General features: G+C 38.4%; 1 protein-coding gene across 5 annotated transcripts in view; it reads right to left on the bottom strand.

The window, feature by feature from the left end:
* The window catches only part of LOC140494680 (BTB/POZ domain-containing protein 2-like), a 49269-nt gene that overhangs the window by 26317 nt on the left and 10049 nt on the right, over positions 1 to 12903 (bottom strand). For 2 of the 5 annotated variants that reach the window (XM_072594142.1, XM_072594146.1), the window contains exons 2-3: positions 5681 to 5897; positions 3098 to 3271 (exon numbers count right to left, since the gene is read on the bottom strand). In XM_072594142.1, coding sequence (XP_072450243.1) covers positions 3098 to 3271; positions 5681 to 5897 — 391 coding nt within the window. The remainder of the gene's footprint in view (positions 1 to 3097; positions 3272 to 5680; positions 5898 to 12903) is intronic. The other 3 variants (XM_072594143.1, XM_072594144.1, XM_072594145.1) reach the window with 3 other exon arrangements.

The following is a 12903-nucleotide window of genomic DNA, read 5'->3' as shown; positions in this document are numbered from 1 at the left end:
GTGGATATGTGACGAAGAAATTCTGACGAGTTTAGATTTCATACAGACTCTCCTTCAGATCACTTACACTGCTGAATCAGACTCAATCTGAGCACAGACCTAAGTTTTCCTGTGTCTGAGTCCACTGAGATAAGGAAGCCAGATTAAGCAATGCAACAGTTGGAAGCTGGATCTTAGGTGTCAACAACCTGGAATCTAAATTAAAGCAATGTCACTTCATGCAACTAGCAGTTTAGCCAGTAAACGAACACTGTTTTGCACTTTTATTAATAAAGCTTGGGAAGGAATATTTCAGATTGTTAAGAGGAGAAATAGATGTTCACAAACTGTTAGCATGATGATCTTGATTAAGTGAGCATGAAACCTTACTCTAAGATTAGTCGAATCAAACTAAGCCTAATCAGCTGCTCTACAATGTGTACATTCTTTCCGATGATAATTTCAGCAAACCTCCTGTAATAACACAAATCATTGAACATAATCTTTCCAAACTTCACATGGGTAAAGTAGCAACCTGTTCAACCATTTGGTTTCAGTGTAAAGACTGGTCAAATCATAGTAAGCACTCAATATAACAGAACAGAACTAACACTTAATATACAGTCAAAAAATGATACAATGAAACAAAAAACTTAGTTTATAAAGCACACATTATTTGCCAGTTCCTCAATAAAGAAACAGTTTACAGGTTTCCTACTTACAAACTAAACTGAAAAAACACATCATGTACGAAACAAAAACCGTTTGATTTATCAACAGCTCATTAACAGCACTTTACTGCCAGTTATAACAAATAGGAAAACATTGAAGCCTCATTTTTGCTATTTATTACATCAAATGTAGATTTCAAAACATTGATAAAAGTTACAAACATACAAGACTGTTACTCACCAGTCGGGAATAGATTTTTAAAAAAGTATTCTTGGCGCAAAAAAAAAGCTTTAAAATGGAGCATTCAATACCGTGGATTTCAACAGTGATCGAAATTTACCAGTTTTACTTTTAATGTGTTAAAACACAACATTATATGATTTGATATTGCTGACAGGCAAAAAAATTGATTCAACTTCTATTTGTATTTATTTAGCAGATATCATGCAGGGCAATGTATTTAGTTAGGCTTAAAATATTCAAAGCTTTCTCTTGATCAAACAAACTACCACATCTGGCTAGAGTGACAACCACAATATTGCCCTTTCCACGTGGACTGTCACCTGAAGAATAACCAGGGGAGGAAGATTAAGAATGCTATTCAATTTCAAAAAGGGGCAGTGGTTGCATTTTTGCACTGGGTAACAAACTGAAGGAGAAGAGACTTAATACATGTAAATTGCTGTAGATAAATTTTTTAAAAATGGAGATTACTGTACAGCAGCTAAAACAATATTTTAAGAGGGAAAATTTCTTCACACATACAATGTGATTCTTTGGTACTTAACTCCAGAGGGTTGTGCAAGTCCAATTCAAGGCTGGGATAGACAGATTTTTTTTGTAAAAAGAAGGAAATCAGGGAACATTGGGAATGGGCAAGGAAGTAGAATGGAGTGGAGGAAGATCAGCCATGATCCTAATAGGCTCAAGGTCTACACCTGCTATTTATTAAGTTTTATTTTGTAATCAAAAGAATATTGCAGTTATATTTAAATGAGTCTCTTATGAAAGGATTAGAATGTCAAATTAGAAGAATGCTCAGTGTGCGATCTAATTGGTAACCATGGAAAAGAATGGTAGATGTGGGTTCAAGCCTACAGGATTTTAGAAGTGTGAAAGCAAAGACAATTCGTGGCTAGTTCTGTTTCTGGTATTGAGTCTAATACAATGAAGCACAGGGACTGACTGACAGAAAAAGCATGACATAAGAGAAACAAGCCAAAAGGAGTAGACAGTAATCTGGTTACAGCATTAAAAAAAAATGTCTAAAGCAGGAAACAAGTATAGAATAGACATTTGATGAAATGATGGGTGATAAAGAATTATAGAAAAGATTCATGCCATTCAGCTCATGTCCACGTGGGCTCTCTGCAAGCGCAACGACAAGTTACACTCCCCGCCCTTTCTCGGTGGCTCTGCAAATATGGAACTCCAGAATGGTACTAGAAATTAAACCAGGAATGTCAGACAAATTTAAATGATTGAAATGCAATTTGTGAAAAAAAAAGTATTACGAAGAATTTTTGCCCAAGAGTGGTAAATATTTAGAATGATTATATAAATTCCTCCTTGTCACTATATAGTAATGTCCACCTGCTTTGGTGGTGATACTACCCTCCAGAACATGCCCTTGCTTACACAGCATTCAGCCACTACAAACTTACTGCAGACTTTCTCTGTCCAAATGCTTTCACCTTGCTTTCTGTTGGCCATCTAGAAAAGAATTCACCATCCCAACTCATTCCCTCTGGAAAGTAAGTTGAATTGAATTGATTATTAAATGTAGTAATTGTTAATAATATTGTGTAATCCGGCAAATAATGCAGTCTAAAATATTACGGGTCTTCACAATGCAGTTGAATGTTATAAATGGGGGCTGTGTCATAAGGACACAAGAACAAATCAGGTAAATGGCCTATTGTCATTGGTAGTAAAGTTAATCTCAACATATTCCTTGTTGTACATTGCTTATTAAATATTTTGCACACACGAATATAAAACCACAGTCCTTACTTTTTCTCAATGCTGCTTCCTCAAGACTTCTATCTCCCTTTAAAACCCAAAAAATTTATACTGAGATTGCCATCCATTAACTTCAAATCACCATTTTCAAATCTGACGGTTCAGACTATAAATCAAAATGGAATCCCCTTTAAATGGTGTTACCTCATGCAGCATAATACAGATCAATAATGTAAAATTAGTAAGTTTATAACACTATATTGTGAATTTAATTCAAGTGTATTAACAGAGATTTGCTATTTCACCAAAAAGTTTCCCACAATGGAATACAAAAGCAGTTTATAAAATTACAGGTGATGGAGACAGAAAACACAGGAATTTAATCCCTTAGTTCAGTAGTTTTCCCCCTCCCCTCATGCCTTTGAAAAGTAAACCCCACCAACATTTTTCTACTGGATTGCTTTTCAAGTCTCTCCTGCCCTACCTCTCCCTCTCCAACTTGGTCTCCTTCCTTAAACTCCTCGTCCCAGTTTAGTGCTTTCTCTTGATCCTCCCTGTTCCGTGGCCATACAGAAACTGAACCCTGGCATCCAGACGGCTGTCCCACGACTGCTTCGCCTGACATTACGGAGGTATTACCACACATAGCTCTGTGCCTCTGCAATATTATTAAAAATAGTTGTAAAAACTGCAATTTAAAAATTTAATACCACAGCTATGTATGGTATAAAAAAGGACAATGGGAAAAGTGATTTTAGCACAATAAACCATTCCGCAAGCCAATGCGTATGATTCATCAGTTTGCTTGATGGTACTGTTACTATTAACTCACTGCCTGTTTCCACATATCCCTTGACTAAGCATGAGGGTCTAAAACAAAATGTTATGGCCCACAGCTGTGTTATGTATTCTGGGAAAAATTCTAGTAGTTAATGTTGGAAAATTTGAGTCACTAAAGTTTTCCAACCATCCTGCCAAAACTGAAATCTTAGGTACCAAGGCTTGTGGCCTACTTACTATGCCAAGTTTAAGTCATTGAGCAAATCACCTGATCGATCAGTACCCCTCATTTTCATTGGGGTGATGTCATTTCCAAATTTGTCCATTTTCCTCTTGGTTTTCAGGTCTCATTTTGATTCATTTGAAAAATGTATCTACACCCCCCCAATTCATACCACTTTTTCCATTGTTAGTTTCCTGCAACTTGTACCACCTCCCAAGACTTATTCAATTTTGCCATTAAAAAAAATTCCCTTTACTCAACCTTGATGTTATTAAAATGAATGCCATCTATCAATCCTAAACACTAGTAAACTAGGAGCTTAAAACTTAAGCTAATATCTATAATGTTCCTAACAGTTTTACAAGGAAGGAAATAAAATAAATTGCAAAGTAAATGCATCAAGATATGAAGTGGGAATCCCAATATTTAAATTTTTTTTAAACGTCATGTATGTGTTTGACATGAATTCCCAGGTTACCACCAGACTAAACAATTCTATTTGAAGGTTATGCTGCATGGTATCAGATGTCCTGCTTACTTACAGTGTAACTGGAGGATAGGTTGGATTTAATCACATTGTGGCAGTTTCACCACACCCTGCAGCAATCAGCTTTTATATTTAACATTAAAAAGAAAAATGGTACAAATGTAGACCATGGGTCCCTCTACCTGTCTCACCATTCAATACAATCTTAATGAATCTTCTGTTTTACCTCCAATTCTGAACCCAATCCTACCCGTGTCAACAAATTTTTTTGAAATTCCGAAAGTCAGTCAACCTTGACATATACTCACCAAGTGAGCCCATACTACCTTCAGGTGTTTGTGAATTCCAAATATTCACAACTGCACTTGCTAAATTATTTAGCTCTTATTCCATTATCTTAACTAAATCAACACTACATGGATTTTAATTCAAATCTAGTAATACCTACAAAAATCCATTTTCCCCAGTTTTGTTGCATCATGAAACATCAGAATCATCTAAACCAGCTGCAAGGTGCTATCAGAAATTCTTAAACATAAGAAAATAATTCAAAGCTAACAGACAGAGATTCTAAGTTATCATACAACGACTATCAGCTGTTCTGCCTTGTGAAGGCATCAACCTCAGATTCAAGTTAGCACACTTGAATCTACCTCTGAATAATAAACTCAAACAAGTTAAAAACAAAAGTTGATCCTCGATGGATAGTTCGATCTATGTTAATCTCTATAACTAAAAACAAATAGGCAGGGTCAGAAAAAGTTTGTGGAAAAGATATACTCAACTTTGCTGCTGGCATATTTGGAACTAGTTACAATAAACAATCCACTAATGTTCCCTGGGCTTACTGGAAATAGTCTAACATTTTTCCAGCTCCAAAAAAAGTTATGGAATATAGTTAAATGAAATATAATCCAGTTCACCCTAAGGAATGCTGCCTATCCTTGGCGTGAACATATCTAGCGTTTGCAGTACCTTGCTTTTGTATGCAAAGAATGAGGCCAAAGACTACTCTTAAAACTCCAATAAAGGGTACCACAACTTAAGTAGTCACCTTCAGGAAAAGAGTATGAATGTGTGCGTGCATAATGGGGGAGGAGGTGTGTGTACATGCGTGTGTGCACGCACGTGGGGGGGGGGGGTAGGATAGAGAAGAGGAGTGTAGCAGTGAAAATAAAAAACATAGGATTGTCATTCTTGTTAACTATTCATGAATCTTGGTGAACTGCAGAAGCTTGTTCATCCTTATATGAAGTGATTAATGAAGTAGGCTTTACTTTATTAAACTAAGGGAACAGTTGAATCTCAGATTATATCCAGCGACTTAATTAAAGCAGTCAAGTTTGAACCAGAATTTGCCTTAAATTTCCACAATTCAGTAGTGCTGCTGGGTAGATTAAAAAAAAAATCAGCAGTACTTATAATGATTATAATGCAATCAACCTTCAGAGTGAATTAACACTGCACACTAAGTTTTTATAATATTCCGATTTTCTTGCCATGGAAGCCAATATTACATGGGGCAAAAAACAAAACTGAAGGCTTATATACTTTGAGTAATAGGGATCAACACTTACCATCCTTCTTAGTTCCTTCTGCAGACAGATATCATGCACGACATGAATGTTCCAACGTACCTGTGTAAGAAGCATAAATGCATTGTCTGCTCGGAGGTTCTTCTTCAAGAACTCCACACAGTGTGCTTCAAGGGCAGGTACTGCATACTTTTTAGCAGTGTACAGTGTAGTCATAACAGTTTCTGGTCCAATCTGGACTTCGTCAGAATAAAGGAATCTGCAGGATAACAAATATACAACAAGTCACTTTTCTGGAACTTCAAACATACACTAATTTCAGTCTGGTACACAACACTAACTTAAACCCTAAAAAAAAAAGTGGATTATTGAATCCAATCACCAAATTTGACTGAAATTAATTTATATTGATTAGCAGCATCATTTAAAATAATTCAATTTATAAGCAGGCATATGATGGGTTCATATCAAAACAAGATAAGCTTCTTTGGTCAAATTGAAAAATCCAAATTTTTGACAGAATCGCCAAGCTTCTGCGAAGGAACTTTTCAAAAGACTGCTTGGATTGTGAAGCAAGTTTAAAATCTTCCTGCATGAACAAACAACGAAGTTTAAAGATGAGAACATCCATTATATTTGGAAAACAATGCAATGCCAACACCAGGCAAGGATAAGAAACTATAAAGAAAGACCAAGCCACTCAAGTAGAGCACCCATGACTATCATATAGCGAGAGGAGATGGGAGCATCTGCCACAGCCAATGATATCCACGTCCATACAAAAGTTTCAAGTATGGTGTGGCACAGAAACATTTAAAAAAGTTTTCTCCTCTAATTTAGGATCATTGAAGCCAACTGTAGCATTTGCATTGTTGCCTCACGCAAGATCCAATAATTCAGCACATATGGGAGTTTGAACCCAGATCTTTTGTGGTCTGTACAATACAGCATACAATGCATTTGCATACTAAATCAAACTTTGCACATCACCTATCAAACCTATGTTAGAATTATTGAATGCACAAGCCTGGTTACCATTAACTTTGAAATAGTGGAAACGCCAACCCAGAAATCCTAATACTTCCCTCAGACAGCATCCTCATCAATAATTCCTTATTCAGAAAAGGAGTGTGGTTTCCCAAAGAACATTATGCATTGCCAGTGTTCGTGCACAAATCCTATAATTACAGTTCCCAAACAGCCAATCATTTGATGAAAATCATGTCTCAAACTTTATTTAAATTTTTTAGTAACTTTCTCAGAACGACTGATGATGGCAGAGCAGTAGACGTTATTTATTTGGATTTTAGTAAAGACTTTGAAAAGGTTCCGCATGAGAGACAAATTAGTAGAGTTAGGTCACATGGGATTCAGTGAGCTTGCCAATTCGATACATAATTGGCTTAATGGCAGGAGACTAATGGTGGAGGGTTTTCAGACTGCAGACCTGTGACCAGTGCTGTTCCACAGGGATTGGTTCTGAGTCCTCTTCGTTTGGCATTTATATAAATGATTTGGATGAGAATATAGAAGGCATGGTTAGTAAGTTTGAAGATGACACCAAAATTGGTGGCAATATAGACAGTGAAGGAGGTTTTCTAAAATTACAAAGGGATCTTGATCAAATGGGTGATTAAGATGAAAAATGGCAGATGGAGTTTAATCTGGATAAATGCAAAGTACAACATTTTGGTACAACAAACAAGGGTACGGCCTTGGGTAGTATTGTAGAACAGAAGGACATAGGGGGTGGAAGTACATAATTCTTTGAAGCTTGCGTCCATATTGATGGGGTGGTTAAAAATTCGTTTGGCACACTTACCTTCATTACTCAGTCCTTTGAGTATAGTAGTTGGGAAGTCATGTTGAGGACATACAGGACATTGGTGAGGCCTCCAGGTCACCCAGTTACAGGGAGGATATCAAGCTGGAGAAGTTCATAACAGATGAACCAGGATGTTGCAGAGTATGGAGGGTTTGCGTTATAAAGAAAGGCTGGATTGGCTGGGACTCTTTCACGATTCTCTTCCCTGGGCAGAAGGTGCAGGCAGGTTTTATAGGGTTACAACACAAAGGTGATAAGCGCAAAGCAGTTACAGTACAATGGTGAAAATTGCATAGCGATTAAAACAATAAACTGAATGGAAATTAATCAAGCGTCCAGCAGCAGCAATTCATTTGTAATTGACACAGGAGATTCCAGCCATCTCAGTGATGAGGTGAGAATGTTAAAATGAGAGGATTCTTCATTGTATTTCCCGTCCACACTAATATGAGCGAATGTCCCTTCTCCTGGCATCCAGGCGGTCCGTGGTGTCCCTCCAGCGGAGGAAGTCTTCCGGGGTCCCTCCGTCTGCCTGTTTGCTTATGCTATATTGGTTTCAATGGGAAACGAGCCTGCCTATAGGGTATGGGACTGCAATGCTAATCGGGACTGGGAGCTCACAGAGCTGTTTGGGAAGTGCATTCTCTGCTCTGGGAGTAGATTGGCCATGTCTGGTTTCTTTCTTAGCCGGTTTGGCCAAGACTGGGGCATCGTGGATGTGGTCTGTGTTGGCAGGCTTGATCTCTGTTTTGCAGACCTGACTGTTTCTTATGTGGTCATGCTGTAGGTGGACAGGTAGCAGATCTTTCTCCCACAGATGAGTTAGTGGTAGTTGTCATTTCCCTCAGAAGGGGGATTTCAAGACTAGGGGGCACACTTATGGCGAGAGAAGACAGATTTATAAAAGACAAGGTTTTTTGGTTTTGTTTACACACAAGACGGTGGTTCGCGTGTGGAATGAATTTCCAAAGTAAGTAGTGGATGTGGTTTAAAAAGACATTTGAATAGATACATTAACAGGAACTGTTTGGAGGGAGAGGGTCCAGGAGTAGGCAGGTGGGACTAGTTTAGTTTGAGATTATGTTCTGTGGATTGGTTGGACCAAAGGGTCACGTTCCATGCTGTAGGACTCTCCCAATTACAGATTTTATAAAAGCTGGTATCCACTGCCTGCTGACATGCTTTTGTACGGTTTACAACTTGTTATTTTTTTAGCTACTCTATATACTGCATAATTCAGGAAATAAGTATAGTTCAGCCAACAAGTTGCTGCTTTTAAAGTGTATGAAGCATTTTCAAAAAGTACCAAACCATCTTCTTGGCTTAGTGTCACCCAAAAAGATGACATTTCATTAAAACAGGAAGGTCATCAATACCATAATAAGCAACTCCTCACTCCCATTATTCTAATTATGCAATTGTATCAAAACATAAATGTTGTGCTGTTGATTTATTCAGCAATTCAAATGAAATCTCAGATTAACATGGGTAGACAGAACTGGATAACTACTAACCTAAAAATAATAACACTGCAGAGTCTGAATAAACCAACAACAATTACATATAACAAATATCACTGATGCAAATAATATAACAGATGTGTGTGCCCTCTGAAATATGCTCCTATTACTTACTAAATTAGAGTCAGAGTTATATACAGCATGGAAACAGACCCTTCGGTCCAACCTGTCCATGCCGACCAGATATCCCAACCCAATCTAGTCCCATCTGCCAGCACCCAGCCCATATCCCTCCAAACATTTCCTATTCATATACCCATCCAAATGCCTCTTAAAATGTTGCAATTATACCAATTGATTTTAGGTAGTGTGTTAATGCTTTTACATAGTTTATTTTAAAAAAGGGATATTGATGTCTCAAAACTTTGCTTGGTCAAAATTTACTACGGTTACATGCACAGCTTGATTACCTGGAATATTTGATCAACTGGCATGCTTCTGATCCCACAAGTGACAGTTAATACATTTCATTATTTTTAATTTCTAGGTCAAATTCAAATCCCTGCAACAAGTTGATCAAACTTCAGGATCTAAGCAGACAAAAAGTGGAGATGCAAGCCTAAGACAAGACCATAAGATTAGAGCAGAAATAATGGGCTGAATGGCCTTAACTCTGTTCTGCCATTCAATCATGGCTGACAAAATTTCTCAACCCTATTCTGCCACTTTCTCCCCATAACCCTTGATATCAAAGACATACCTATCATAAAATATACTCAATGAACTGGTCCCCAGTGTCTTCTGTGGCAATGAATTCGACAGAATCACGACTCTCTAGCTGAACGTGTTTCTCTTCATCTCAGTTCTAAAATGCCTTCCTTTTAAGGCTATGCCCTTGGGTCCTCATCTCTCTTACCAATGGAAAGATCTTCCCAACATCTGCTGTCTCGGCCATTCAGTATTCTATATGTTTCAATTAGATCCGCCCCTCATCCTTCTGATCTCCATAGAGTATAAACCCAGAATCCTCAAATGCTTCTTTTACGTTAAGCTTTTCATTCCTGGGACCATTCTCGTGAACCTCCTCTGAACACGCTTCAGTGTCAGTACATCCTTCCAGAAATAAGGGGCCCAAAACCACATACAATACTCCAAATGTGGTCTGACCAGAGCATCACGGAGCCTCAGAAGTACATCTCTGCTTTTATATTCAAGCCCTCTCAAAATAAATGCCATCATTGCATTTGCCTTCCTAACTGACTCAACCTGCAAGTTTACTTTGAGAGAATCCTGGACTAGAACTCCCAAGTCTCTTTGCATTTCAGATGTCTGAATTCTCACCCCATTTAGAAAATACTCCATGCCTCTACTCTTCCTACCAAAGTGCATGACCTCACTTTCCCAATTTTTACTCCATCGGTCATTTCTTTGCCCACTTTCCTAACCTGTGCAAATCCTTCTGCAGCCTCCCCACCTCCTCAATGCTACTATTTTGTATCATCTGCGAACTTAACCAGAATGCCCTCAGTTCCTTCACCGATATTGTTAATGTATAAAAAGTGAAAAGTTGTGACCCCAACCCAAAGCCTTGTGGAACACCACTGGTCACCAGCTGCCATCCCGAGAAGGACCCTTTTATCCCCACACACTGCTTTCTGCCAAAAGGCCAAAGTTTCTATCCATACTACAATCTTGCCTCTGACACCATGAGCCCTTATCAGTAGCCTCTTGTGCAGCACCTTGTCAAAGGTCTTCTTGAAGTCCAGGTAGATAACATCTTTGGTCTAACCTGCTTGTTACTTCCTCAAAAGAATTCTAGCAGATTTGTCAGGCAAGATCTCCCATTGATGAAACCATGCTGACTTTGCCCTATTTACCTAACATTTGAGTATTCAAAAATGCCATCCTTCACAATGGACTCCAGGATCTTACCCATGATGGAGGTTAGGCTAAGTGGTCTGTAACTTTCTGTCTTTTGCCTTACTCCTTTTTTAAACAGGGGCGTCATGTTAGCAATTTTCCAGTCCTTTGGGACCCTCCCTGATTCTAGCAATTCCTGTAAGATCAGCACTAATGCCTCCACTATCTCTTCAGCTTTGTCCCTTAGAACTCTGGTGTACAGACCATCTGGTCCAGGTAATTTATCCACCTTCAGATCAGTTTTTCCAGCACTTTCTCCTTGGTTAGGGCCACCATACTCAGCTCTGCCCCCTTAGTCTCAAAGTTTTGGAATATTACTCATGTCTTCCACCATGAAGACTGGCAAGTAATTATTCAGTTCCTCAGCCATTCCTTGTCCCGACTATTAACTCTCCAGCATAATTTTGCGGTGGCCCAATGTCCACCTTTGCCTCTCTTTTGCCATTGATACTAAAGAAACTCAGTCTTCCTTTATATTATTGGCTAGCTTACCCTCATATCTAATCTTGTTGTCCTTTGTCTGTCTTTGGAAGCTTCCCGATCCTCTGGTTTCCCACTGCCCTTTGCCCTATTTTCTGCTTTTTGTTTTGCTTTCATGCTATCTGACTTCCCTAGTCAGCCATGGTTGCTTCATCCCCCTTGTATCACGCTTCTTTTTCCTCGGGATGTCTGTCTGCTGTGTCCCCTGAATTATTCCCAGAAATACCTGCTATTGTTGTTCCATTGTCTTTCCTGCTAGGCTTCTCTCCCAGTCAATTCTACACCACTCCTCTCTCAGTTGTTTATTCAGCTGTAATATTGTTACCTCTGATTTTTTCTTCTGTCAAATTGCAGATTAAATTCAAATCACATTATGATCACTACTTCTGAAGGGTTCCTTCACATTAAACTCCCTTATCAAGTCTGCTTCACTGCAGAATACTATATCCAGTACTGTGTTCCCTAGTGGGCAATACCACTAGTTGCTCCAAAAAGCCATCTCAAACATTCCACAAATTCCTTTTCTTGTCAACCACAACCAACCTGATTTCCCAGTCCACCTGTATGTTGAAATCCCCCATTAACGCTGTAACTTTGCCTTTTCTATCTCCTGATAGATCTTGCGTCCTAGCTCCTGACTATTATTTGGAGGCCTGTACGTAACTTCAACTGTGTTATTTTTAAAATCTTCACAGTTCCTCAATTCTACCCAGACAGATTCTACACCATCTGACTCTACTTAGTTTCTTACTATTGATTTAATTTCATTTCTTACAAATAAGGCAACCCCATCCACTACCTACCTACTTATCTTTGCAATAGGATGTATATCCTTGAATATTCAGTTCCCAATCCGGATCCCCTTGCAGCCACGTCTCCGTGATGTCCACGTCCCACCTGCCAATTTCAATCTGCACAAGCTCATTTACCTTATTTCTTATACTGCATGCATTCTATTATGAAGGTACAGGTGTGAATAGTACTTTTAGAGAGTTGAAAAGCGAGCAAGGACTGACTGAAAGCACAGAGTCCTGAACAAAGTAAAAAATAAAACACTTGGTTGAAACAAATAGCTGGAGTTGGTGTTGCTATGGAACAAAAGCAAATTCAAATTCAGCCAGTTTAAATTATGCCCCAGATACCAAAACCCAATTGAATTTGAATTTTACTGTTTGGGATGACATCAAACCAATGAAATGATCCAATGTTTTGGGGTATAAAACCAGACATTTTGTACAGTTAGGGGGGAGAACCACCAAGGACACCAACAAGTGCACTGCTAGCTGAGCAGCTCTCTGAAAGGCACTTATCCATAAGTAGTACGTGCAGCAGAACATCTCAGCCAAAGAAAAATCTATAGTGGAAAAGTTAAAAGGGGAAGAATCAGCTGACTGGTTTTGAAACATGATTTTTTTTTGTAAATCTTAATTAGGGTTTTGAAATCAGACTAGTATTGTAGAGTGGAAAGTAAATGATAGAGAAAGGAGTTGCAAATGGTTGTTGGTTTTAATACTCTGTTGGACTTAAAGAATAAGATTGTTAATGTTTACTTTAAATAGTGACCGGAGATAGTTCTTTGA

Source organism: Chiloscyllium punctatum, chromosome 24, assembly GCF_047496795.1.
Source record: "Chiloscyllium punctatum isolate Juve2018m chromosome 24, sChiPun1.3, whole genome shotgun sequence".
Classification (NCBI taxonomy): Eukaryota; Metazoa; Chordata; class Chondrichthyes; order Orectolobiformes; family Hemiscylliidae; genus Chiloscyllium; species Chiloscyllium punctatum.
The sequence above is the reverse complement of the archived record's forward strand: the minus strand, read 5'-3'. Positions and strand labels throughout refer to the sequence as shown.